Here is a 26,507-nt window from a genome sequence, read left to right as displayed (position 1 = left end):
GATATTGGACTTCGGAGATGGGGCCAAACTGGTCGCGCGTGCGTACGGGTGACGCATATGCCGTTTAGATTCTCTAAGTGAAGCGTGGCAAATTGTGATTTAAATGACGACACGAATCATGCTTTTTGGGGTGGGTCGAGTGGATCGTCGATTGGTGGTTAGTAACCACTGGTATTCAATTAGCTGATGTGTACCGATGAGTCAAATAACAATCGATACCCGTGATAAAAAACCTACGCAGACAAAGATATAAAACTAGAAGACAGTATTGACCTAAAAACTTAATTATAAATTTTCCTGTTCTTTTTTAATTAAAAAGGATGGATAGACTATAAATAAATTTGTTTTAAGTTTACAATCCACTCTTGCCGCTTTATTTATAATAAACATTATTCTATGTATGCATAGTAACCCAATATTGAAATTTTTGTAATTTTCTATTTACGAGGTTGAAAGTAAAAATATGTAACCTCTATGTTGTCTATCACTTTATTTATATTTTCATTTTTATCTTCATCACCATCTTTGAATTTTTCAAATTTCATTAACTTTTCATCTTATTCATTTGATTTCTATTTTCATTTCCATCTTTGAATTTAGTATCATTTGAATTTTATAAAATTTTCAAATTCTAATTAATTCCAATCTTATCAATAAATGAATAAAAATAATATATGATACTGAAAAAAAATAGATTCTTAATCAGATGTTTGTTAAAAATATATTTATTAGTGGCATTCTTAATGTTTTAATTATTAATATTAACTTATGTTATAATCTTTATTAATTTATATATATTCGACCAGTAAAATTTTTTTAACACGAGTTTTTAGTTTCTTTTGAAATCAATAATTATAAAATTTTTCTGTTTTACTATGCAGAAAATACAATATATATATATATATATATATATTATTTTTTAGAATAATTCTTATATTTCCTTTCAAAAAAAAAAAACAAAAATAATTCTTATATTATTTTATTGAGTTGCATTATTATTAAGTATGATTTTAAAGATTGAAATATAATTCATTTTATACTATTTAAATAAACAATAAATAAGTAAATAAATAATTTTTAAATTTAAAAAAATAGGAATTTCAATTATATTAAAATGGAAAAAAATATGAAATTATGACTAATACCATATTATATGTCACCGCGTTATCATGTGAAATTCTGACAGATTTCAATAACTTTGATTCATGTCAAATAAAAATTCGTTGGATATGCAAATGAATTAAAGAATCGTATTCCTGATAATCGTTTGCTTGAAGAATCGTATCAAGGGTTCTAGATGCTTCTGTGGTTACAAGTAGAAAGTAGTAAAACACCAAAACGCAGCGCATCGTGACGTCGTACTCATATCCCTTATCCTTCACTGACTTCGGTTTCCTTCTCGGCAAAAGTTTGCCTGCAATCAGAGCTCCGATTACCTGTATTTCATCGTGAAATCTGTTTCTCAGGGTTTCATTTCATAGAGTTCGACTATGGCTACCGCAACTGGTACGTTTTTTCTTACTTGAAATTAGTCGTGAATAATCAACAACATAGTTGTCATGCTTAGAGAGATTTTTTTCTTTCATTGGTTATATCTTGTATTTGGTCGTTTTGATGTAAAATTGATTCCAATGTCGAGTCCGTTTTCAGGTTTTACGCCTGGATACAGATATATGCTCATATGAGAATCAGTATAGTAGTAGATCGACAATTGAAGGGTTTTAGTATTTTGGGAAACGTACTGGAGAGAAATTGATATCTTATAACTAAACCGATTGGAGTTTTTGTTGTTGAAATGATGTAATTATGTTTAATTGTTGTAAGGTGTAACCACATTCTTGATTTTGGTTATTGCAGTGGGATTCAAATCTAGAGAGGATCACCGGAAGCAGTTGGAGCTGGAGGAAGCTCGGAAAGCCGGGCTTGCCCTGGCTGAGGTTGATGAGGATGGAAAAGAGATTAATCCTCATATTCCTCAATATATGTCATCTGCTCCTTGGTATCTTAATTCTAACAAACCAGTAAGTTAGTTACTCTCTACTCCCTCTTTTTGTATTTCTCTCTGGGTCTTGCTAATTGAATTTTTCACCACTATGTTTACAGAGTTTAAAACATCAAAGAAATTGGAAATCGGATCCAAATTACACAAAATCTTGGTATCATAAAGGTGTAAAAGTCTATCAGGCTGATAGGTATAGAAAGGGAGCATGTGAAAAGTAAGTGTTGCTAATGATGTTCATCATTTTCCATGCGTGCGTCTTTCTTGTATGTGTGCACTTGCACATGCTAGTACAATAGTTTTACCAAGTAGAATTCTAATGTTTATATCTAATTCGAATTATGTATATACTCATTTTCCTTCTATTCTGCACTTAAGTATGCTCCATTTCCTTTATTAGATGCATTGCAATGGTTTCTTTATTTCTTCATGTTCAAAAAAGCAAAGATGGTTTAGATCTGATTAGGCCCAATAAGGATATATTGCATTTATTTTCCATTGCAAATCCGCATGTGACTAAGCATTGGTATGCTCATTGCTAAATATAAAAGCAAGAAAAAGAGAAGTGAAATGGGAGAGCGGTAATGGTGTGGATGCATAGTGTTTTGTAGATACAAATAAAAGGGTGCTGCTTTCTCAGATTCTTATGCATACATAATACATGATATATGGTAATCAAACTGAACTGAGTTTTTGAAAATTGAATTAGAAGAACTGAAATTCATCAGGTCACATTGGTTTTTGGTTTAACTGAATGATGCTTAACCCTATCATCATATTGTGAAGGAAGCTCAATCACATGGACTTTACCTCATCTTGATTGCAAGTAGAGAAGATTTTGGCTAAGTGGCCTTTCTTGACTTAGTTATGAACAGAGCAAAATAGAAACAATGGATGCATAAAGCTGCTCAACTAGTTTGAGAGTAAAGCTTAGTTGTTATTGTTTTTGGCCTCTCTTATCCCCTAATCCACTAATTACTAACCAGAAGGAAGGCATGATAAGTACATGAACTTGAATGGAGTAACTATTTCTTTTTGGTGCCATTCCATTTTAGTTGGCTCTGAAAAAATAAGAAATCATCCCCATTTATTACTGTATATCTAAGATTTGGAGCTACATGAGGGGAATATCTTTTTTTTGTGTTAATATAGTCAGGGAAATTTGTTTATTTTTCTGAAAATTTCTCTTGTTCTTTCATTTTGACTTACAAGTTAAGAAATGAAGTGAAGATAAACAAAGGAAGTGCAGAGAAGACATGATTGATTTCTACCTACTTATTTGAAAATGGAAAGAAGAGGAATAGAGAATCAATAATAATCATGTTGGTCCTCCAAGTCTATATTGTGGGAGGTTAGTATTGGACTCAACTATGGGTTTGTCTTGCTCTCTCTTTATTCTCTGCTACGGGAGAGAAATGGAAAGAGGGCCTTGAGCATGTAATACATTCTAATTTATCCACTTACTGCAACTTTTTCCATTATTTTTTAAAATCAAGCCACTAAAATATTACTCATTAATCCATTTCCTTTTGCCTGTTGAACTTCCTGCAAACCAACAGTCAGTGGATTTTTCAGATTTGGCACTTTATTCATGTAATTCGAGTTACGAGTAATAAGTAATATTTCTTCATTCATTCATTGTAGTTGTGGAGCTATATCACATGGTAAAAAGGAATGCACGGAGAGGCCGCGCATAAAAGGCGCAAAATGGACGAATATGCACATTGCACCTGATGAACTGATAGAGACATTTGAACTGGATTATGACGGTAAAAGAGATAGATGGAATGGGTATGATCCATCATCGTATGCTCATGTTATTGAGAGATATGAAAAAAAAGAGGAGGCCAGAAGGAAGCACTTGAAAGAAGAACAGCTGAAAAAATTGGAGGAGAAAAATAATAAGCAAAATGGGGAGGGTGAGGTTAGCGATGACGAGGACTATGAAGATTCCCTGAAAGTTGATGAAGCCAAGGTTGACGAGAGCAAACAGATGGACTTTGCAAAGGTTGAGAAGCGTGTCCGTACCACAGGAGGTGGAAGCACCGGAACTGTTAGGTTTGATACTTTTCTTCTCTTTCTCTTATACACCTCACTTTTAGTTTTTTGTTATACACTTTTTATTGGATTTTTCTCTGACAGCATGTCTTCCTCTGATATATGACATAAGCATGGTATTATAATTTTCCTTTCATATGTCCAGGAATTTGCGTATTCGGGAGGACACAGCAAAATATCTTTTGAATCTTGATGTCAATTCTGCTTATTATGATCCAAAAACTAGGTCCATGCGTGAAGATCCTCTTCCTGATGCAGATCCAAATGAGAAGTTCTATGGAGTGAGTGCCTACCAATATTTTTGCTTGTTTTATATGGCAATGCGGTAATTATATGAGCTAATTTCTTCTGCATGGGTTAATTTCAGGGAGACAATCAATATAGTGCGAGTGGACAAGCTTTGGAGTTCAAGCAACTCAATATTCATGCTTGGGAGGCATTTGAAAAAGGCCAAGACATCCATATGCAAGCTGCTCCATCCCAAGCTGAATTACTGTTTAAGAATTATAAGGTCATTAAGGAAAAGTTGAAGTTGAAAATGAAAGACACCATTATGGAGAAGTATGGAAATGCTGCAACTGAAGAAGAGCTACCGAGGGAGCTACTTTTAGGACAAAGTGAGAGACAGGTTGAATATGACCTTGCTGGAAGAATTATAAAAGGCCTGGTAATTCACAAAGTTTATTTATCTATCTATTTGAAGAAAAGGAAGAAAAGCTTGAGAAATGTTATATGGAAATGGAATCATTCAGTCTCTCTTATGTGGCTTTAATAAATTATGCTCCCATATTGAAGCTGAAGGAGTTGGGCTTATATGTTTTTCTGTTTGTTTCTTGAAGGAGACCTCTCTTCCAAAAAGCAAGTATGAAGAGGACATTTACATCAACAACCACACAAGTGTTTGGGGTTCATGGTGGAAAGATCACCAATGGGGTTACAAATGCTGTAAGCAAACAATTCAGAACAGCTATTGCACTGGTGCAGCAGGAATTGAGGCTGTTGAAGCTGCGACAGACTTGATGAAAACCAATATCGCTCGTAAAGAGGCCTCTGAAGGTAAGTATCTGTACATAAAAGCAGCGTATAGATTCTTCATTTGATCAAAATTTTATGTTTATGTCCTATTCAAGATAAACCATTAAAACTATATTTTTTCTTTGATATTTTGACATTAATCTTGCTGATGCTTCCCTTTAATGGTTTGGAGGTTGGTGGTGTTGCTTGTACTTTAATTTTTTAAATGCTTGGGTTTTTTTCCTTACTGGATTACAATGTGAATGCAGAGACTGCTTCTCCTGCCAAGGAGAAAAAGCTTGCTACTTGGGGAACTGATGTACCTGATGATTTGGTGCTTGACCAGAAACTTCTTGCTGAGGCACTTAAGAAGGTTAATAACTGAGTCGAGACTCTCTTAATGTTATGTTTATTAATTTGAGAAATAATTGCTCTAACTATTTTTTTACCTGTATTGTTTGAGAAGGGGGTGAGAGTATGGGGGAGAGGGAGTTAGGCGCGTGCGTGGGGGGGGGGGGGGAGTGGTCAAAGTGGGAGAATATTCTCAAATTTCTCTTGTTTGGGATGGTGAGAGAAGGGATGGGGATGAAAAAAAGAGGGTGATCATTCCACTCAATCCATAATACTTTCATGCCGACTTCGGGCGAAAGTGGGATGGAAATGTTTATTATTTCCCCACAGTGAAATTTTTACTGGATTAAAAAGTTCAGGAAATTATAGTGATTTAAATTGATAAGAAATTATATTTCCAATTTCTCTTGCCTTCTCCACATTCCAAACAAAGGAGGAGAAAATAAGTTCATCTCTCTTCATTTTCTATCTTGTAATTTTCTTCCCTTTACATATTTTCCCACAAAATATGCTTGTTAATGACCAATTTGTGTTGTTCGGCAGGAGGACGAGAGAAAGAGGGAAGAGAAGGATGAAAGAAAGCGTAAATATAATGTTAGATGGGATGATGAGGTATGACTTGTCATTCTGCCCCAGTTGCTATTGTTGCCTTTGCCCATTCATTGTCCAATTACGTTTCTATGTTAATGCTTTCCCAATTGTAGGTTACTGCTGAGCAGATGGAGGCACATCGGATGAAAAAGATACATCACGATGATCCTATGAAGGATTTTCTCACTAAATGATGCTGCCGTCTTAACACTGCCAGCCAATGGCCGTGTTGTCCTCTTGCATTCATGAATTACTAATATTGACTTTGTTTTTGTGTTTCAGCTGGTTGCTGCAATCTGGAAAAGCTTCATTAACATTGCATCAAGATGCTGTCGCAGAGGGCTTTTATAAATATTTGGCACTATTATTACTGTACACGTAGGAAATTGACAATATTCTTCTGTGGCTACTTTACCCAGTTTGTGTCTAACTATTTTTTTTATGTATGATCTTTTAGTTGAGCCGATTGATACATTTAAAATCAAAAGAAGTTGATAATGATGGCAGCAGTATCAATTATATGGTATCCAATTAAGCTAGTTGTGTAAATTAAAACGGTACCAGAGAACAACCAGCATGTTCTAAACGGCCGTCAACGACGTTATTAATTGACTTTTCTAGTCTATTATATTTTAAAAAATTATGCCCTATCCTTTAAAAACTACCAGCCCACTAAATGTCAAAAAAAAAAAAAAAAAAAAAAAAAAAAAAACTACCAGCCTGCTTTTTAGTTACCTATCGTTTACAGGAAATACTGGAGTACGTAAGCGGTTAAGAAAGTTAAGTGGCGGCGTTTGTTTGAAAGATCTTTCTGTGGCTTTATTATTAAAATTAATTCATTTTGGTGGTAAAGGTCGGCATCTCTTTTTACAGGTCGTCTACTCCCGTTATTTTGGAAAGCGGGACTAATTTAAAACCGTCTCCTGCTTTCCGATCATTTTGAAAGATATCTGCCGTCTCTAACAGTTAACTTTTTAATGGTCATCTCGTGAGAGAAAATATCGGTGCACTCAAAGAGTCTACCAACGCCCATTTTCCTAACAGCTACAGAAATCCTAAATTAACGCCAGTACGAGTAGGTGAATTCCACCACCAAACTACAACTACTAATTTCTGAATGGTCCTGTAAGATCAAAATACCCAGTTTCGACAAGAAGTATTTTGGACTAAAGTTCGTATGAAGCTGGCTCTCCAATCTTAACAGCTAGCTTTTAAAGCATGATTTTCTCAAGGTAATAATAACAATTGGTATCAGAGGGAACCGAGTTGCAATCCAGTGTTGTAGTGTTCCCGGATTAGAAGACAATCAGATTATAGCTATTTACCAAAAAAAAAAAAAAAAATCAGATTATAGCTGCCATATATTTAATTATTTTTTTCTGTCATTTTCTTTATTTGCTTTTTATTAATCAAATTAAACTCTTAGAGAAATCTTAAACCTTAAGGCATGAATTAAACCCTGTACCTCTGGAACTTTCTGCCTTTATTTTAACCATTCCTCTGAGTTTGCTCTCTATACTGTTTCGCCACAAACCAAAAGGAAAAATAAAGAAAGTAAGATCAATGCAATGCACAATCAAAATCCCATACATTAGATGATAATCAAGAAATTAATACATAACAAATCTCACACAATATCATACGCTCTTTACATTATAGTAAGGACCAACTCTTTATATGTGTTAAAAGATTTAAAAGAAAAAAAAAAAAATCATATGGCCTTCACTTCATAAGTTACAAAAAACAGAGAAAAGAAAGGAAGGCCCTAAAATCAGCAAGGCTTATAATCATCACCATGTCATATCTTTTTTCTTGGTAATAATTCACACTTCCATATATATCAGGTATTTAGAGAAATTAGTGATAAAAAAAGGTATTAATGCAAATCTTAAGCACTCCTAGCCAACATCTCCTCAAATTCATGAACTGATTTCTCCTTCTGTAGCTTCATTTCTTGATGAAACTTAGATATAAATTCCTCAGCTCTCTCATCCACCGGTCGCAACTGTGGAGATTTAGCAACAACTTCTCTCCATGCATCTTCTATACTATACAAAACCTTCTCCTTTGCCTTTCCTTCTCTTCTTGGAAGAACCTTGTCATCGTCAACCACTTGTTTACCTCTACTACTACTACTACTACTACTCGTTTCTGCATGTGAATGCAAATTCTTGGCCTGCTCTGCAGCTGAATCTGTAGCCTCTGCAGAATAAAGCTGGTCTATATATATAGGTGAAAATAAATTCCTATGAAGCTGGTTCTTGTTGCTATAAAAATTAAGGTGGCTACGATAGGGTGGAGATCTTGTAATGGAACGTTTCTTGAAAAGTTTAAAGAAATGGAGAGAGCAGTAAGAGAGAAAGCTGTTAGCTTTGGTTTTAATGATCTTGACTGATCTTGAGGAGTTGAAGCTATGGAATTTTGATTCAAGTGCTTTCTTGAAGCGTTTCCACACCTTTTTTGCAGGTTGAAGCTTCCTTTCTAGACTTGAATGAGACATCAAATTGGGTGTTCTGGCAAAAAATGGATAAAGAGAGAAGATCAGCGTTAAAGAAGGTTTTGCATTTGCATTTGGTTGTTATGTACCAAGGAGCTTGATATTATAATAGGATTTATATTGTTTTGTTAGTCCAAGAATGTCCTCATATCTTTGACAATATAACTAGAATGCCACTTCTCAATCATGGATGGAATCAAAGAAGCTGTGCTGGTTTAGCCGTTTAGGATGGCAAAAAAGGCAATTGTGAATTAAAAAAAGAAAAAAAGAAAGAATAATTTCTTCAGAGTCAAGAACTCTAAAATCCTAATACTTGACTTTCGGCAATCTTGATGGTCCTACTGGAATCAATCAAGCAAACTTGGGTCCTAAGTTAAGCTACTGACGCAAGATGGGCTCCGTTGCCATTATATGCTTAGAGAATTGTTGAGGAGAGCTAGAAAAGATAAATCAACTACAGTAATTAATTATTTTTTATCCTTTTAAAAAGCCTATAAAGATGAAAATCAACCAATTTTACGTAACTTCTCAGAAAAAAAAAGAGCATAAACCCAGTACTGTTCATGAAAGTGTCCCATAAGAGTTGCAGCGCCTGTACGTAATAAATCAGACAAGAAGCTTTAGCCATACCTACATGTAGGTTGGTGTGGCAGGCTATGATTGGTAATTGATTAAGTGGAAAGAATATTGCATTTTTTGTAATGATAATCATTTCTAAGTTGAGCTTAATTTTGAAGTAAATATATTAAATACTCAGATTTAGTCACTTTAATGTAATAAATACTCTTGCTCCAGAAAATTATATATGTATATGAAAACTTTATTTAATTAACTATATTTTTTATTACTAATTTAATTCAAACAATACGATGGATTTATCGTATATTTTTGTCTGATTGAGAAAAAATATGCCATAATTTATGGAATTAATTATTGCCTTAGATTTTCAATTTCACCATTTTGGAAGAGAGAAATCTCATTTTTATAGTTGAATTTTTTAATTCTATCATAGATCATTTTATTAATGATGTGGATTTAAACAATTCAATTTTGTTTTATAAATATCTTTTAATAAGTTTATGGGTTTTGTTTTCGTAGATGAAATTTCTTAATTCTATTGTAGATAGTATATTGTTTTATTAATGATATAATTTAAACCACTTAATTTTTATTTAAAAATATCTTTTAAATATATGGATTTTATTTTTCGACCAAAAAATGGAATTGAAATTGTATGGCTTAATTTCAAAAGTCCATGAATTTTATAGAGTAAATAACATGAATTATACTAATATTGAGAATGATGATTTAAATATTAAAACGCATAAGATTCACGACAAAGATAGATAAACCGTTTGTGACTTAAAAGTGCTTTTCTTTCTTTATCTGCAATAACATATCTTTTTCAAGTGCCAATAGCAATGATAAAAATTAGCTAAGCTTTTGGCTGTCACTATTTCTTAAGCGACCAACCGTGTAATAAGAAAAATCGAAAAATGTAATATTTCTTGTTGGCTTAGAACAATCTTCCATTTACAAATTTAACAAAAGTAATTTGAGGAAACATCTACATTACAACAATTGTGTTGGCAGACAAACAAAGCTCAACCACTTCCAATAAAGATTGATCATGAAAAAAGATTTTAAAAAAATACTACTAAACATAAATAAAAATTTGATAGACATGCATGTTCCACCCATGTGAAGATGGTGCATACCTTTTCTTTTCTTTTTTTCTTTTTCCAAATACATATATAAAAAAAAATAGTATGGTAAACAATTTTGTTTTCTTTGGTTTTGCCATGTAAGGTTTGTGAGGATGGCAAAGCATCCTTTCCAACTTGGAAAGATTGTACTTTTTCTATGTATAAGTCTTTATATTACAAAAGCATTACTTTGGTCACTGTCTGTTTTGCTTGCTTTACAGCTTCTTGGACCTCTTAACATACACCTTTTACACCTAAAATGATGCCCTTTATAACTCAAAAATCCGTATCTAGCATGTACGTGCATTTGCTTGTATTATTAAATATGGATACGTACACAAGTTTTGTGCATGTTATGGTTTAATTTATCACATTAATTTTCACAATTTTCTGGCTTCTCTTTCTTAGGTTTTGAGAATCTCTCTCTTAGCTAAGTCTGTTTTTCAAATATATGAAATATTAGTATGAGCGTGAAGATAAGCGTATAAATTTTATATATATATATATATATAATAATGAGGTTAAAGAAAGGACATTTTTTTTTTTTTTTTGACATAACTGTAAGAAAACTATCACCACCATGATTACAAATTTTAAATCTGATTAGTATCCAATTAACTTTTTTTAAAATAAGATATGATAATAAGATAATTAAGACATATGGAATATTCTTTTTTTTCTTTCCCTTTTGTTAAATTGATGTACTGTAAGGGGCAAAAGTTTAGAATTCAAATACTTTCAATTATAAAAGTTTTTATCAATTCAGTGAATTAAGATTATATAATTTATAAAATTATCCACTGATCGAAGCCTTCTATCAAAAAAAAAAATGACGTAACGTCTTACGATGGCCTAAAACTGCCCTGTAAAGAAGAAGACAATTCTTTTTCTTTGGTAAACAAAATCAACTACAATTTGCCATCTAATGGGTTTATTAGTCAACGATCAACACCCACTGTCCAATAGCAGTGGGCTTCTCATACGACTAATTAAGACCACATAAACTTACCCAACTTTATAAGCGCAGAGTTCAGTTAACAGCTCAGGAATAAGTTAGGCAAATATCATGGCAAAGAAAGAAGAGGTGAAGCTTTTGGGACTATGGGTAAGCCCATTTGTGCGCAGAGTGGAGTGGGCTCTGAAACTGAAGGGTGTTGATTATGAGTACATAGAAGAAGACATCTTCAACAAGAGCCCTTTGCTTCTTCAGTTAAACCCTGTCAATAAAAAAGTTCCCGTTCTTGTTCATGGCAACAAAGTGATCGCTGAGTCCTTTGTTATTCTTGAGTACATCGACGAGACATGGAAGCATAACTATCCATTATTGCCTCAAGATCCTTATCAAAGAGCCAAGGCCCGTTTCTGGGCTAAATTTGCAGAAGAGAAGGTAATAGTTAACGTATTACTCAGCCATTTAGCTATATAATTCAGTTATAATTACGTTCTAACGCAATAATTTCGTTATTTTTTGATCAAGATTTTTGAAGCAGCATGGAATGCTCTGTGCTCCCTAGGAGATGAAAAGGAAAGAGCAATAAAAATGACTATTGAAGCATTAGAAAAGCTAGAGGGAGAACTCGAAGGGAAGCAATTCTTTGGAGGAGAGAATATTGGGTATGTAGACATTTTGGCAGGATGGATTTCTTACTGGTTACCTGTTTGGGAAGAAGTTGGGTCCATGAAGTTCATAGACGCCTTGCAGTTTCCATCAATTTGTTCTTGGATGGACAGATTTCTTAATCATGATGTGATCAAGAATAATTTACCTCCAAGGGAGAAGATGGCAGTTTATTTTAACAGTCGCCGTCAAGTCCGAACTTCTGAGCCTCATGGTTGGATTAGGGTTTAATGGAATGAAAATATTTCATACCTGTAATGCTCTGCTTAATTTACTGAAATCAGAATAATTAATTGTAGCCATTGGTGGCCCTAATAATCAAGAATTTTTGTTTCCATTTTTCTTTTTCTTTTCTTAATTTGGTTTATATTGATCGCTTATGCATTTAGAAATATTTTTTCTATTCTTCTTTCAATGCAAACTCAGTCGGTAAGAACAAATTGGGAATTACTATTATTTCTATTATTCTCCCAATGAATACTCGATTGATAAAAACAATTAAAATATTATTTCTACCATTCTCCAAATTCAAACTCTGTCCATTAAAAAAAAAAAAAGAACTTTAAAATTAGTTGATAAAAAAATAAAAAAAATAAAATCATGATTGGCAAGAAAATAAAATCAAAAATCAAATATGGTACATAAGAAAATAAAGAATTACTTTTAGGTTTTATAAATGATAAAAAATATGAATTGAATTGAACTGTGGTAAAATTTAATTAACCAAACCGAAAAAAAAAAATAACATTGTTTTTTTTTATTGGAAGCAAATATTATTTATCAACATTTATTGAGCTCATAGATGGATACTATCATTTTTCCCGCAAGATATAATTTACATTAATGATAGTGCAAAGAACCAAACAAGGTCTTTATCATGCCCACTTATAAAGGCTTTATTTTTACACCTCTCTATTACTCTCCTACATAGCCACTAGCTAAGCGTTTTTTCTCTCCTTATTACAATTACATAGCTGCCTTTTTAGTCCCTTCAATTGCGAGAAGAAGGCCTAGTCCCAGGGCTGAACAGAGTCACTTCTTGTCTATTCTCTTTCAGTCTCCTCGCGTCCTCCCTTGAAACCTGGAATACGTTTGCCAACACCTCTTCTGGAATTGATCTGATTGCCGAGACACGTCCTGCTAGTTGGTCAATCTTGGCATTGTCATTAGTCTTGAAGGATACCCATTCAAGACCTTCGCTTCCTGCCCTCTTTACTACCACAAAGTTTTGTGGAGATGTTAATATTTGTCCTGCTTGAACTTCTCCATCAAATACTGTCTCTCCATTATCATCTACGATCTGGATATGGCCATTTCCTCTTGTGAAGTAGTTTATGCTATGGGCATCGACGTTCCAGTGTGGTGACATTAGAGCATTCTGTGCAAAATTAACTAATTAGAAATGCGAACCATTGCCAAATTAATTTTCATATCAAAGAAAAATGAGATTACTTACTCTGTAGAGGACACCTTTCTGAACGCTTAGCTGGATATAACTGAGGATGGGGAGGTCTTGGCCGTTGATGTTGGTGAGACGGCCAGCACGTGGGTTGAATACATCGGCACGTGACGGGTCATTGATGTTGTGTACGAGTCTAGCAGTGCAGAAAGTTTCTTCCACACCATTAACGAATCTTCCTTGGCCGCCACCTGGTCTGTAACCTGTTCCCTCTAATTGTTTCTGGGTCTCTTCCTCTCTTTCTCGTCTTTCTTCTTCTGCGCTTCTTGGTGGGAATAGCAACTCAAAATCACGTTCTACGCTTACAATTAATCCTCTGTTATCGTTTTGTCCTTTTATCTTTCTTGCAACCTCAACATTGACGTTGAAAGCGTCTGCTAAAAGTTGTTCGTCAAGGCCTGAAAAGATATTGCCTGATCTTTCCTCGGAGGGCCTTCGAGATTCCCTTCCTGCGAGGGGCATCCGGCTACCCCTAAATGCACACCTCTTGCTCTGTACGTCTCGTTGTGGATTACCGGCAAGAAAGAACGCCTGCATTTGTAGATCAAATAGTTAGACCATATATATAATCAGTAAATCAATATTAAATGAGCTTTTGTGGGTTATTACTCTGTGATTTTCATCGAGCTGGTTGGCAGCATTGCCAGTATCAATAATTTGGACAAGAACAAGAGGAGTCCGGCCACTGTTGTAAATCCACTGAGCTACTCCAGCTGGCAAAGCAATAACATCACCTTGTCGGAGTGAACGAACTTTCTGGTGTTGATCAAATCTCCGACTCTCTCTTTCTCCTGCACCGAATCCGTACCGTTCCTGTGGTTCTGATGGTGACTGGAATGTCTCAGGACAACCTGGAAATACGGCTCCGTGGATACCTCTACCTGCAAATCATCCTCAGGTATGTAAGATTATACTTATGTGCCGGTTTTAAAAGTAAATAATAAATATATATATATATGGGAGATAAACATACCTTGGAGCACGTAAATGAGTTTAGGACCATTGGCATATAGGGGCAACAAGAGGCCTCTCTCTTGAATTGTATGACGCATGGCTACGACACCAGCGCATCGGAACTGCTCGTCGTTTTCGTCCCAGATGTCAGTTACACCGGCCTCTGATTGAATTCTACGGGAAGGCTCCACAGCGTTAATGCGTTCGAGTCTACACGCATCCTGTTGAGAGCGCTGGTCACGGAATTGCCAGGGCCGGCGATTCTCAGTTGTTAATTGTTCTAATTGACCAAAGCAGGTTTGGAAAAGAACGAGAAAGCAGAGACCGAGAGAGAGAAAAGAAGAGTTAGCCATTGCTATAGAAAGGAGAAGTGTAGTTAAGTGCTGAGAGAGTCTCCAATGGGTTGGTATTTATAGAGGAAAAATTAGTATTGGTTTAAGGGTTTGGGACGTGGCAAATCGTTTTGGTGACTTGTCTTGAGAATTTCTGCATGTGAATTTGTCTTCATGTTTGTGCATGGCTTTGATGCTCTTTCTTGCTTACACATAAACGTGGTTCTTGGTTAGCTGATTACACATATTTTCTTGCAGAGTACGTGTTGGTGATCTGCCTACTGAAAGCTCAATCGGGTAGAGGTGTTGATGTTATATATAAAGAGTTAGAAATAATATAATGTAGTGATAATTCAAGTTGATTATCAAAAATGACATGCAAATAGCCTATTTAAAGTTGCCTCATCATATAATTTTCATTAGAAATAATAAAAATGAAACAAAATTAATAACAGTTAAAGAAAATGCATTAAATATAATTGAATACAGAATACCAAAATTACAGCATCATCCAATATCCCTCTTAGCAGTCATATAGTATATTTGTAAATTGTAATCCGTAGTACCAAAAAAAAAAAAAAAAAAAAGAAAGCATGTCACTTAATTATTTTTTTCTCTCTTAGGGGGAAAACTGAACACGTAAACTGCAGGAAAAAAAATGTGTACAGCAAAAGATCATATTGAAGCCATGCAATGCACGAAAACAAATTCACATGCAGAAAAACTCAACAATTCGCCACATCCCAAACCCGCACTCCATTTTCTACCCAATAAAAAGCCACCGCACTAGTCTTCTCTTCTCTCATAGAATGACTAATTCTTCTTTGCTCTCTCTTTGTTTTTGCTTTCTTGTTCTCTTCCAATACTATGTTGCTCAAATAGAGCAAAGTAACATCATATAGTGGCGAGCGACAAAGGTAACAATTACCACAATGCCGCTCAACAGGATGAGTGCTGACTCGACCGCTTAAATGCCATTGATCAGCCTTCTAGGAGATCTCAATCTGAGGTTGGTGTCACTGTCATTGAAATCTGCAGCAGCTCCACTGGAGGATGCAATGAAGGCCTTGAGTACGTATCATTCAAAACTAATGAAAATGCCAAAATTGACCAACCAGCAGGTCAAGTCTCAGCAATCAGGGCTATGCCAGCGCAAGTGTAGCAAAAGCGTTCCAAGTTTCAAGGGGAGACGCTAGGAGACTGAAGGAAAATAGACAGGAAGTGACTGTTTTTTAGCCCTGGTCTAGGACATCTCGTAACTGAAGAGACTAAAAACTGCAACAATGCAATTTGTAATTAGAGGATGAAAAGGCTGGTAACTTGTATAGGTATTAGAGTTCAAGGTATTAGAGTTCAAGAAAATAAGCCCTTTTAGGGCATGAGGACCAGTTTTCATGTACAAAGTATAATGGATGCTCCTTGCGGGAGAATGTCTGTCTATCAATTAAGCTATGAGTTAATAAATACCAAATACTAAAACACATTCACTTTTCCCAAAAAAAACTATAATTTTTGTTTAGAATTAAGACGCTGTGATTAGCAAGTACCAATGTGCTATATGCATAGGCGTTTAATGCATAGAATTCATGAGCTTTTAGGCCTTTTACAACTTCTTTAGCTAGTATTTTTGCTTTGTCTGGCATTAGTGGCAATAATCTGTTCAGAATTAATTGTACGCCTCTCTTCCTTACCAAACCCATCTTGTCATTGTTTCAATGCCTCATTCAAGTCATTTAAGCATTTCGTCAAACATTTGGCCCGCACTGTATCAACAGAAACGTTGCCACTCGCAATCGTATTAGCCCCAAAATTGCTCTTGTTGGAACTGGGAATTATGATGTGCAGGACCATTTAGAAATTAGTAGTTATAATTTGGTAGTCAAAATTCACCTTCTTGCAATGGCGTTTAGGGTTTATGGAGAAATTAGCATCAGCAAAATGGAAACTGGTGCCGGCTCTCTGCACCGCAATGTCTTTCTCTATTATGATCGTTTAGAAGGCAATAAGTCGTATTGCAAAAACGTCATTCTTTCCAAATGAACTGACAAAAGAGACGCTGTTTAAATCAGTGGGGCTCACAATATATCGGAACTCGGCGTTTTCAGTAGACAACATGGAAAAAGAGGTGCTGTCGTTTTCGAGGAAATGACTTAATTTTCATTAAAATACACAGAATATTTCAATTAAACGTCGCCGTTTAATTCTTATCCGTCCACTCATTTCCTGTAAACGACCAGAAAAAGATGACTACTGGTTTATCAATACGACATACTTTTTAAAATTATCAGGTTCATTTTTCTATTTATTGAGAAGTCTAATAGATTATATAGGATTATATAAGTTATAAAATGGATTAAATTTATTTAGATCTAGTTTATGAATCTAATAATGAACGAAATAATCAAAAAATAATAAAATAAAAATTGTCCCACCTTATTTTTTTTCCAAGTGAAAATGATTTTAAGAAATTTATTTACGTAGATTGAATTCATGACCCACTTATAAATCAAACGAATGAAATAAAATTTTAGTTAAAAGGAAAACATTTCATGTACTGAGAAATTAAAATAATAAAGTAAAAATAATTTTTAAAAATCACATTTTTATTGATTCGATGCATAAATACAGCTATAAATTCAAATCAGCATATAATTTAGACTAGGGTAAGACTACCCATATTGTGCAGCACACATTACTCTAATAAAAAACTAAGAACAAGTCTCCGATATTTAAGGATTAAATTTTTCTAAAAATATAGAATTTTTAGGTACCATTCAAATATGGAATTTTTATTTTCCAAATAACTTCAATACGTAGAGAATATGCAATATATGCATGCACTTGGATAGACAAGAAGCTCAAAATTGAATCCGTCAGTGAACAAAATCAATAAACCCGTCCTTATACATACATATCCTAATAATCATAATCTTTACAGCCACCATTTACGTATGTGTAAGCAAGAAGAGTATAGAAGCATGGAATTACACACAAGACAAACCCACATGCAGAAAACTTCAATATATTCACCAAACGATTTGCCACGTCCCAATCTTTAAACTCTCTGTTTTCCTTATAAATACCACTACCAACCCATCCTATCTCCCCACAAAACACAACACAGCAATAGTAGCCTACACAAAAATGGATAAGTCTTCTCTGCTCTCTCTTTGTCTTTGCTTTCTCGTTATCTTTCATTGTTGTGTTGCTCAAATAGAGCAAGTAACATCATACGATGGAGATCATCACCGTCAAAGGCTAAATCGCGCCCAGCAGGACCAGTGCCGACTGGACAACCTAAACGCTGCCGAGCCTTCTCGAAGTTTCCAGTCAGAGGCTGGTGTCACTGAGGTCTGGGACGAAAATGATGAGCAGTTCCAATGTACCGGTGTTGTAGCCATCCGCCATACTATTCAACAGCGAGGCTTGTTACTGCCCCAATACGCCAACGGACCTAAACTCATATATGTAGTTCAAGGCATGTACCACTATACGTATGTATAATATATTGAAAGAATATTAGTATGTATCATCATTTTTCTTATATGTTCAATTGGTGCAGGTAATGGTGTTCAAGGAGCTTTAATCCCAGGATGTCCTGAGACATACCAGTCACCATCAGAATCAGAATATCGGGAAAGGAGACAAAGCCAAGGAGACCAACACCAGAAGGTTCGACAACTCCGAGAAGGTGATGTCGTTGCTTTGCCAGCTGGAGTAGCTCAATGGATTTACAATAATGGCCGGTCTCCTCTTGTTCTTGTCCAAATCATTGACACTAGCAATCCTGCCAACCAGCTAGATCAAAGTCACAGAGTAATAAAGAGCACCCTAAACTAACAACTTTTATTTTAATTTCGAACTATTTAATTCTGATGCATCATCATTTCTTTCAGTTGTTCTTCCTTGCTGGTAACCCACATCGAAAAGTACAGAGCCAGAGAGGTGAGTCCGAAAGAAGGCATGAGTGGTCCAGAGGCGAAAGCCTAAGGAGTCATCAAAGAAGCGGCAATGTGTTTTCTGGCTTGGACGAGCAACTACTAGCTGAAGCTTTCAATGTCAACCGGGATATTGCAAGAAGACTAAAAGGAGAAAATGATAACAGAGGGATTATTGTTAGTGTGGAGGGTGAGCTTGAGTACTTTAGCCCACGAAGGAACCAAGAAGAAGAAAAACGAGAGAGACAATTCGTTAATGGCATAGAAGAAACTTTCTGCACAGCCAGACTCAAGCACAATATCAACGACCCATCACGTGCCGATATCTATAATCCACGTGGTGGCCATGTCACTAATGTCAATAGCCACAACTTCCCGATCCTCAGACACCTCCGACTCAGCGTTCAGAAAGGTGTCCTCTTTAGGGTAAGTGATATTTAACACTGTGAGCTAAACACTAAAACTACAAAACATAATTAACTTTGTTATGATTCAAATTTACAATTTCTGCAGAATGCTATATTTGCACCACACTGGAACATCAATGCGCATAGCATATATTACTTTACAAGAGGAAATGGTCACGTCCAAATCGTAGATGAGAATGGAGATGCAGTGTTCGATGGACAAGTTCAACAAGGTCAAATATTAACAGCTCCACAGAACTTTGTGGTTTTGAAGAGGGCAAGCAATGAAGGGCTAGAGTGGGTATCCTTCAAGACTAACGAAAATGCACAAATTAGCCCACTAGCAGGACGGACCTCGGCAATTAGGGCTCTGCCAGAGGCAGTGGTTGCAAACGCATTCCAGATTTCCAGAGAAGATGCCAGGAGGCTTAAGGAGAATAGACAGGAAGTCACTGTGTTTAGCCCTGGGTCTAGATCTCGTAATTAATATTGCAACTATGCAATTATACCAAGAGGATGTATAATAAACTGGTTTCTACATAGTTTAGATTTGGAGAAGAATAAGCCTATTTTTATAGGCAGTTTTAGTTCCTTGCAATAATATAAAAATGTAGATCTGTATATGCCTTATGTTATGAGATAATGAAAGTTTGTGGAGCTATAAGTTATAGTCCAAACGCATGCAGAGCACTCTTAACTTATATTATGATTTATTTAACACGATAAATTTATCAAATTACATCTAGTAAATATTATAATTTGCAAAATCTTCAATTCAACTATCTAATTTGTAAATTAGATGCATTAAATTAATACTTATTAGATACATAGTTAAAAAATATAAAAATTATTATTTGAAAAGCATTTTAGAATACAGTATTTTTATGAAACTGCAAATAAAAAAAGTGTTTTAATTTTTTTAAATTAATAATAAAAATATAATTTTAAATATATTTTGAATATCAAATCGCATTTGTAGATTCAGAAATATAATTTTTGAAAAATATGCAATGAAAATAATTAAAAATTTAATTTTTTATTAAATGAACAATAATTTGACTTAATTATAATAATTAGGATTTTTCATCCTTAAAATATAGATAATATAAAACAAAATACATAATGAAAAATTTTAATTTTATTAATTTAATTTTTATGTCATTTTTGGAGTTCTTTAATTAGTAAGTAACAAAAATTTATGTTATTAAATCATTAATTATATTTATTTTGAAAATTAAAATTTAATATATGCATCATTATTTATTTAGATTAATGGAATTTTTTGTAAATTTTTATTAGAGTGACATGATGATTTAAAAATGACAAAGAATACTTTTGTATTTGCAATTGTATGTGATTTTAATTTAAGCATTTATTCAACAATAGTTTTTATATAATTTTTAATATTTTGATTACACTATCTTTGTTATGGACACTATTTGATAGCATAACAATTATAGTAGTTTTTAGAGCATACCCCTTTAATATTTGATGAGAAGCTAATTAAATATTTTTTGGCGTAATATAATTATTATAATAGCTAACTTTAAGGAACCAACAGACTCTAAAATCGAGATTAAGATAAACTTGATAAAAAAAATCATAATAAGATGAATCTATAAAAACTTATAAAGTTTGGGCCATTTTGATATATTAAACCTTGGTATTTTAATACGGGAAAAATCCATTTATTTCTGTTTGCATTCATAGATCAAATGGAAAACGGTTCATTAACAACTGATATATGACGCCAAAGTGGCAAAAATTGCAAACGTAAAAGATAGTAGTACCTTATTTTGCAAAAAAAACACTCTGAGAATTGTCGATAAGAAAGCGTTGGAAATACCAAACTGAAAATGCGTCACTTGTTTCTTCTTTCAGTAGACAATGGCGTTCTCGAGTACCTTCTCCGTTACTCCGGCATTTCTCTGCGACAACATTCGCTGGTTCCCTCATCCCAGTCATATGCATCAGGCAGTAAATGCTCGTACGAGGCTCAGACCCATCAGTGCCAAGCTCGCAGAGAAGGCCGCGTTGCGGTACAAGAAACTTGGGGATTCTGATCTTGAAGTGAGCGAAATTACTCTTGGAACTGTAAGAATTTCTTTTGGTAATTTTTTTTCTAATATAGCATATACAATGTCCCTATTGTTCGATGACAATAATTGGCTTTCTCTATATTTGTCGAATTGAATTGAGCAATGTATGTTTGTTGTGAATTATCAATTCTATTGTCATAAATTCACTACTTCCAGTTTCTATTCTACTTGGTGGGTTTTATGAATGCTTGAATTTCCAGTATTTGGTCCTTGGTGGGTTTTATGTAATGCTTAAATTTCCATTATTTGGTCCTTTAGCTTTGTTTGGTCAAATGTGGGTTTTCCGCCATTACTGATATAGTTTAGTTTTATGTTTGATATGGTATGCCAGTAATTGTCTTGGTAATCTTTAACCTTAAAGTGGACTACAAATCTTGTTAGGAATAGCTGGGATTCTTATATATATAACTGAAATATGTAAGCAGCTAACGTCTGTTAAGACGCCGAGTGATTTCAAGGGACACATCGATGACTGGAAAATGAATGTGGATTTGGAATTGGTCATGGGAACACTTAACTTCAAGAGCGAAAATAGTACAGAAATCTGAAATTATCTATGTGTATATATATTTTTGCAACTAATTTCCTTCAATTTTTAATTTCGTTTCCCCAACACTTGTCTCTTTGTTTTACGCATGTGTTCTTGTAAGACAACTTCTATAACTCCCTGCCTTCTTGCTGTTAGTATCTCATAATTAATTACCAAATTTGTTTCTCAATATGGCTTGTCTAAGGCATCTTATGTTATGAAAAGCAAAGTTTTGCTTCTGTACAGCCAAGTATAAGATCTTTTAAGTTTATGTAACTTTTTGTATTATTTCAGATGACTTTTGGTCAACAGAACACAGAGAAAGAAGCTCATGAAATTCTTAGCTATTCATTTGATCATGGCATCAATATTCTTGACACTGCAGAAGCTGTGAGTTTGTTTCTTTTTTTTTTTTTTTTTTTGGGTTCTTTTCAATTACCTGTTCGCTTATGGATATGCATGTATCTTCTCAAGTATTCTCTTAAGCAATTTCTTGTATTATATTATTTTCATCTTGGATGAATTTCATTTTTTTTTCTCTGGCAATACAACTTTTAGAAAGTGATCATTTTCCTACGGCTACTTAATTGCAATTTTCAAATGGATGTGCAAATATTTTATGAATATGAAATTTTGCATAGTGATTGTGAAAAGGAAGAAAACCCCAAAGAGTGACATCCTGACAAGAAGGAGATTATTATTCATTTAGGGGCTAAATCAGGAATGCACTAAGATGGATACAATTGGGCAGCTTTGCACACTTATTGTCACAATTTAATTGTAAACTTCCTGTTCATTATCCATTTTTAGGACTCAAATTCTTATACATTGGCTTTCTACTGTATATCTGAGATGCTACCATTTGTGATGTCCTGGTTGATGAAGTAAGATAACTTTGAGAATTGGCTCCCTTGCAATTTCTTACATAGTCAAATGCAAATTTGGGTTGAGTAAAATCCTTTTTTCACAATTTAGTAATATGTCTGATATCTGGATTTTCTTATGCAGTTGATTACTTTTAAGATTATTTTGCTGAGTTTTTGAGGATGTCTTTTTTATGCAAATTTTCTCATTTGTTCTCCATGATATTGTAAATTAATGACTGAAGCGTCAAGTATTTTGTTTTCAGTATCCAATACCGATGAGCAAGGAAACACAAGGAAGAACAGATCTCTACATCGGTAGTTGGTTGAAGTCTCAGCCCCGTGATAAGGTACTTGATGTAATTATTGATAAGTTTGTCTAGGTGTTCTAATAAAGATTCTGAATGTTTTTTTAAATACCAGTTTCTTCAATTTCATTGATTTTACTGAGCCTTTTGCCAAAAGTCTTACTTGAGTTGCTGTGCAAACCTTATAGCAAAAGGCAGCAGTGGCAAAATCTTAATATTATATTTGTGCTTTTAAGTTTTAGCAGTACACATTTTTATAGGTACTTCATTCAGTGTCGCTAATAATTGAATAATGGAAGAGTAAAAGTTGATATGAGATCTGTGAACGACTGCGTGAACTAGTCACTATGTAGTTGTAATTTGATACTGATTTGCTGAAGTTTATCATGGAAGACAAACTATAAATAAGTATTAACTTACATTGACATGTCTAATCTTCTTGGTTGATACTCTGCAGAGCAAGTTGAACTTTCAAATTTCTGAATAACATTTTATGCAATAACATATACGGTTATCTCTTATCATGGATAGGTTATTGTGGCTACAAAAGTATGTGGTTATTCAGAGCGGTCAAGCTACATTCGCGACAATGCTAAGGTTCTGCGGGTTGATGCTGCTAATATCAAAGAGAGCGTAGAGAAAAGCCTTAAGCGGCTCGGCACTGACTATATTGATTTGTTGCAAATTCACTGGTAACTTAATTGTTTCTGTAATTGTTTTTTTTCCTTCCAAGACATAGAAGATTGTGTTTCTTTTTACACAAGGCTGTGAGATTTATCCTTAAAGCATAAGCCCATACTTGATCCTCTAGTGACACTCAATATTTGCTATTTCTTTAGCAAGAAAATTATAAGTTGGTGCCAGGGGAATTTGAGTGCAGGGCAATGTGTACAAGAGAACCATCTAAAAGGATCCTCTATGTGACATTGGATAAATATCATAGGCATGGGCAAAAACCTGCCAGAGCTGTACAAAATTGTTGATGTGGCATTTAGGATATGGCATTGCTGCTGTCATAGCTTTACTTCCTTCATTCTTACTCATGCAAAAAATTATGATGCAAGTTATAGTTTGTAGGATATCGGTTATTAATGATGTTGATTGTAAATTCCAGTTTTCCTTTTACCAATTGAATTTTTTTAAAATTTCCTGAACTTTCAAGTTATTGTATGATCATATGTTGGAGTAGGCACATTGTAATTTCTGTTTTTATACAAAAAAGAGAGAATAAGATTACCAATATAGAAACTTGATGTGGATTCATCTTTTTATCCAGGCCAGATCGATATGTACCACTATTTGGTCAGTTTTTTTATGATTATTCAAAATGGAGACCCAGTATACCATTTGTGGAGCAACTGAGGGCCTTTCAAGAACTAATTGATGAAGGAAAGGTAATTCCTTTTGTTCTTGTTTGGAACTTGTTGGATAGTGCATTTTAAAGTTTGAATAGCTAATATTCTTCCTTACTTGTAATACACTGCCCTGTACTTGGTATATGATTATGAATGTGAATTGACGAGAGCATTAGCCTTCGAAGGAGTGTAAACCTACTCTTCTCTCTTCTCTTGTTGCACCCCCCCATCACACGCATGCATGCACAACATACCCAACTAAACAAACAGGTAAAAAGAGGATCTGGACATGCACCTGCAACTGAAAGAGAAATGAAAATCTTCATTCTGTGACATGTGAATATGTTAAGATTAAATGTTTGGTCAGTGCAAATTTGATTTCATGTCATAAAGGTTCTAGTAGTTAACTCATGCTGAGGAATGCCTCTGAACTTGTTTAGGTACGCTATATTGGAGTTTCAAATGAGACTTCATACGGAGTTATGGAGTTTGTTCATACAGCCAAAGTTGAGGGGCTACCAAAGATCATTAGCATCCAGAATAACTACAGTCTGTTAGTTAGATGCCATTTTGAAGGTACATTCATGGCACTATTCCTACTGTAGGTGGAAATTAAAGTTATACTCGTTTTGGTCATTTAATTTTTAAGGCCTTTTACAGCTGATCTTGTTGAAGTTTGCCATCCAAACAATTGCAACATTGGCTTACTCGCATACTCTCCCTTGGCTGGTGGAGCACTCAGTGGAAAATATTTGGACCTGAATTCTGAAGCTGCAAAAAAAGGAAGACTGAACCTCTTCCCTGGCTACATGGAAAGATACAAAGATTCACTTTCAAGGGTATGTTTATAATTTAAATTTCTATGATTGCAATGAAAAAGTTTGAACATGCAATAGGCTAAGTTGATGCTGCCTGAGAAACCTGAAGTCAGAGTCCAAACCACTTGACGTAGAAAGACTAAACCAAGTTACCTTGAGTCGGATTTCATCATTTAAATTCTGTTTTCTCCACTTTCCTCATTGACATGTGACATGTGACTCTAGTTCTAAGAGTTGGTGTGTTTCAGGGCTTCAAAAATCTTGCTGAAGTTGTGTGCTTGACCTTTGAAATTGGTGGCACTAATGTTGTTGTGCCAAAATACATGTTCTACACATGTTGCAACAGTAGCATTTAGTGCTGTGGTTGAGAACTATTTTTACTTTTGACTTGGAATTTTTTGAAGATCATTCTACACTTTAACTATACAGAAGCACTTTTGCTGAGAAAACTTTTGTATGTCTGAAAAAATTATTCTCAACAAAGTACCAAAATCCACTAAAAAGGCCTTCCTCATAAATCAGGGCAGTGAATTGTAGACTAGTTTCATGCCATGAGCAGGTAACTTGCTTTTAGCTTGTCATGGTGTGCATTGAAGCTACTATTGGAATTTTAATAAATAATTATCCTTTGATCTCTCTTGAATCACTTCTCGAAAATCAATCTAATCAACTTAGTAAGATTATGAACAAAAGCAAGTGCCTGATTAAGAGGTCAGTTACATTAAATCTTTGATTGCATTGCATGTGATTTTTTGTGCTTTGAATATTTAGTGAAATAAATTCCGTGTGTTAGGTGTCGTGCTTGATGTTCTTTGTACATGAATTTCAGGAAGCTACAGAGCAATATGTTGAATTGGCGAAGAAGCATGGTTTAACTCTGGTACAGCTCGCGCTTGGATTTGCACGAGATCGTCCATTTATGACGAGTTCTATCATTGGTGCAACTTCCATCGACCAACTAAAAGAAGACATTGATGCGTTCTTGACAACTGAGAGACCTCTGCCACCAGAAGTAGTGGCAGGTATTGAAACTATTTTCAAGAGATATAAAGATCCTGCTATCCTTTGAGAGTTTTAGCTTTAAGACTGGATGATGATGACTGTCTCACGTAAAAAATATGTAACTTGCTTCTTTTTTGTTCTTTATTATGCTTCTTGTATAATCAGTGTAAAAAGACCTCAGGATAATGGAAGAGCACGACCATGAATAAAAACAAAGCAAACACAAAGCAAGAATATTCATAGTTAATCAACTTGATTTGATGAATGAACCTGCTTGATTGAATCGAACCTGAATATATAAGTTAAATCGCATATGCACTTGCCACTAAGTTATAATTTGGTATGCAGGTTGAAAAACAATTTCACTTGCATGCTATAATCATAAAAAGTTAATGCAATTTTCAATCTCAAGGAAACTAATTTCTACAAGAAGTTACCGATAAAAACATTTGTTGTTACTATTAGTATTATTATTTTTGAAGGAACTATTAGTGTTATTATTATTGTTATCTATATTTGCAGGAAAGGGTATTTTTTATTTAATGTAATAGTTTAATTATTCAACATATATAAAGGAAAAAAATAAATAGTTTAAGTATTGGAAGTTCA

General features: G+C 34.3%; 6 protein-coding genes across 7 annotated transcripts; 4 read left to right on the top strand and 2 right to left on the bottom strand.

The window, feature by feature from the left end:
* Positions 1-1,198: 1,198 nt before the first annotated feature.
* On the top strand, positions 1,199-6,474 carry LOC105632138 (pre-mRNA-splicing factor SLU7). Its single transcript, XM_012214447.4, has 10 exons — positions 1,199-1,506; positions 1,858-2,021; positions 2,104-2,216; positions 3,644-4,057; positions 4,203-4,338; positions 4,425-4,724; positions 4,897-5,113; positions 5,341-5,444; positions 5,966-6,034; positions 6,127-6,474. The coding sequence occupies exons 1-10, from the start codon at positions 1,491-1,493 to the stop codon at positions 6,205-6,207; spliced, it is 1,614 nt and encodes a 537-aa protein (XP_012069837.1). The 5' UTR covers positions 1,199-1,490; the 3' UTR covers positions 6,208-6,474.
* Positions 6,475-7,582: 1,108 nt separating this feature from the next.
* Positions 7,583-8,620, bottom strand: LOC105632139 (cotton fiber protein). The gene has a single exon (XM_012214448.4). It carries the CDS (start codon positions 8,511-8,513, stop codon positions 7,902-7,904), a length of 612 nt encoding a protein of 203 aa, XP_012069838.1. The 5' UTR covers positions 8,514-8,620; the 3' UTR covers positions 7,583-7,901.
* Positions 8,621-11,225: 2,605 nt separating this feature from the next.
* On the top strand, positions 11,226-12,171 carry LOC105632140 (glutathione transferase GST 23). Its single transcript, XM_012214449.4, has 2 exons — positions 11,226-11,603; positions 11,694-12,171. The coding sequence occupies exons 1-2, from the start codon at positions 11,283-11,285 to the stop codon at positions 12,063-12,065; spliced, it is 693 nt and encodes a 230-aa protein (XP_012069839.1). The 5' UTR covers positions 11,226-11,282; the 3' UTR covers positions 12,066-12,171.
* Positions 12,172-12,649: 478 nt separating this feature from the next.
* LOC105632141 (legumin B-like) lies at positions 12,650-14,625 on the bottom strand. The gene is given in 4 exon segments (NM_001308759.1): positions 12,650-13,212; positions 13,291-13,824; positions 13,903-14,174; positions 14,267-14,625. Coding segments are annotated over 4 exon segments (1,527 nt in total). The 5' UTR covers positions 14,601-14,625; the 3' UTR covers positions 12,650-12,825.
* A 3,062-nt stretch (positions 14,626-17,687) lies between these two features.
* Positions 17,688-19,588, top strand: LOC105632142 (legumin B-like). Its single transcript, NM_001308760.1, is given in 4 exon segments — positions 17,688-18,057; positions 18,142-18,395; positions 18,476-18,943; positions 19,031-19,588. Coding segments are annotated over 4 exon segments (1,437 nt in total). The 5' UTR covers positions 17,688-17,723; the 3' UTR covers positions 19,412-19,588.
* A 1,152-nt stretch (positions 19,589-20,740) lies between these two features.
* On the top strand, positions 20,741-26,145 carry LOC105632143 (NAD(P)-linked oxidoreductase superfamily protein). 2 transcript variants are annotated; one of them, XM_012214455.4, is made up of 8 exons: positions 20,741-20,994; positions 21,847-21,942; positions 22,682-22,765; positions 23,255-23,415; positions 24,000-24,117; positions 24,519-24,654; positions 24,739-24,917; positions 25,726-26,145. In XM_012214455.4, exons 1-8 carry the CDS (start codon positions 20,812-20,814, stop codon positions 25,963-25,965), a joined length of 1,197 nt encoding a protein of 398 aa, XP_012069845.1. In that variant the 5' UTR covers positions 20,741-20,811; the 3' UTR covers positions 25,966-26,145. The 2 variants fall into 2 exon arrangements, with proteins under 2 accessions (XP_012069845.1, XP_012069843.1); XM_012214453.4 differs by having other exon boundaries at positions 20,744-21,018.
* The last annotated feature ends 362 nt before the right edge of the window (positions 26,146-26,507 follow it).

The sequence above is a fragment of the Jatropha curcas genome, chromosome 7 (genome assembly GCF_041381405.1).
Source record: "Jatropha curcas cultivar XTBG-Jc1 chromosome 7, XTBG_Jcur_1.0, whole genome shotgun sequence".
NCBI classification, from domain to species: Eukaryota; Viridiplantae; Streptophyta; class Magnoliopsida; order Malpighiales; family Euphorbiaceae; genus Jatropha; species Jatropha curcas.
The sequence above is the reverse complement of the archived record's forward strand: the minus strand, read 5'-3'. Positions and strand labels throughout refer to the sequence as shown.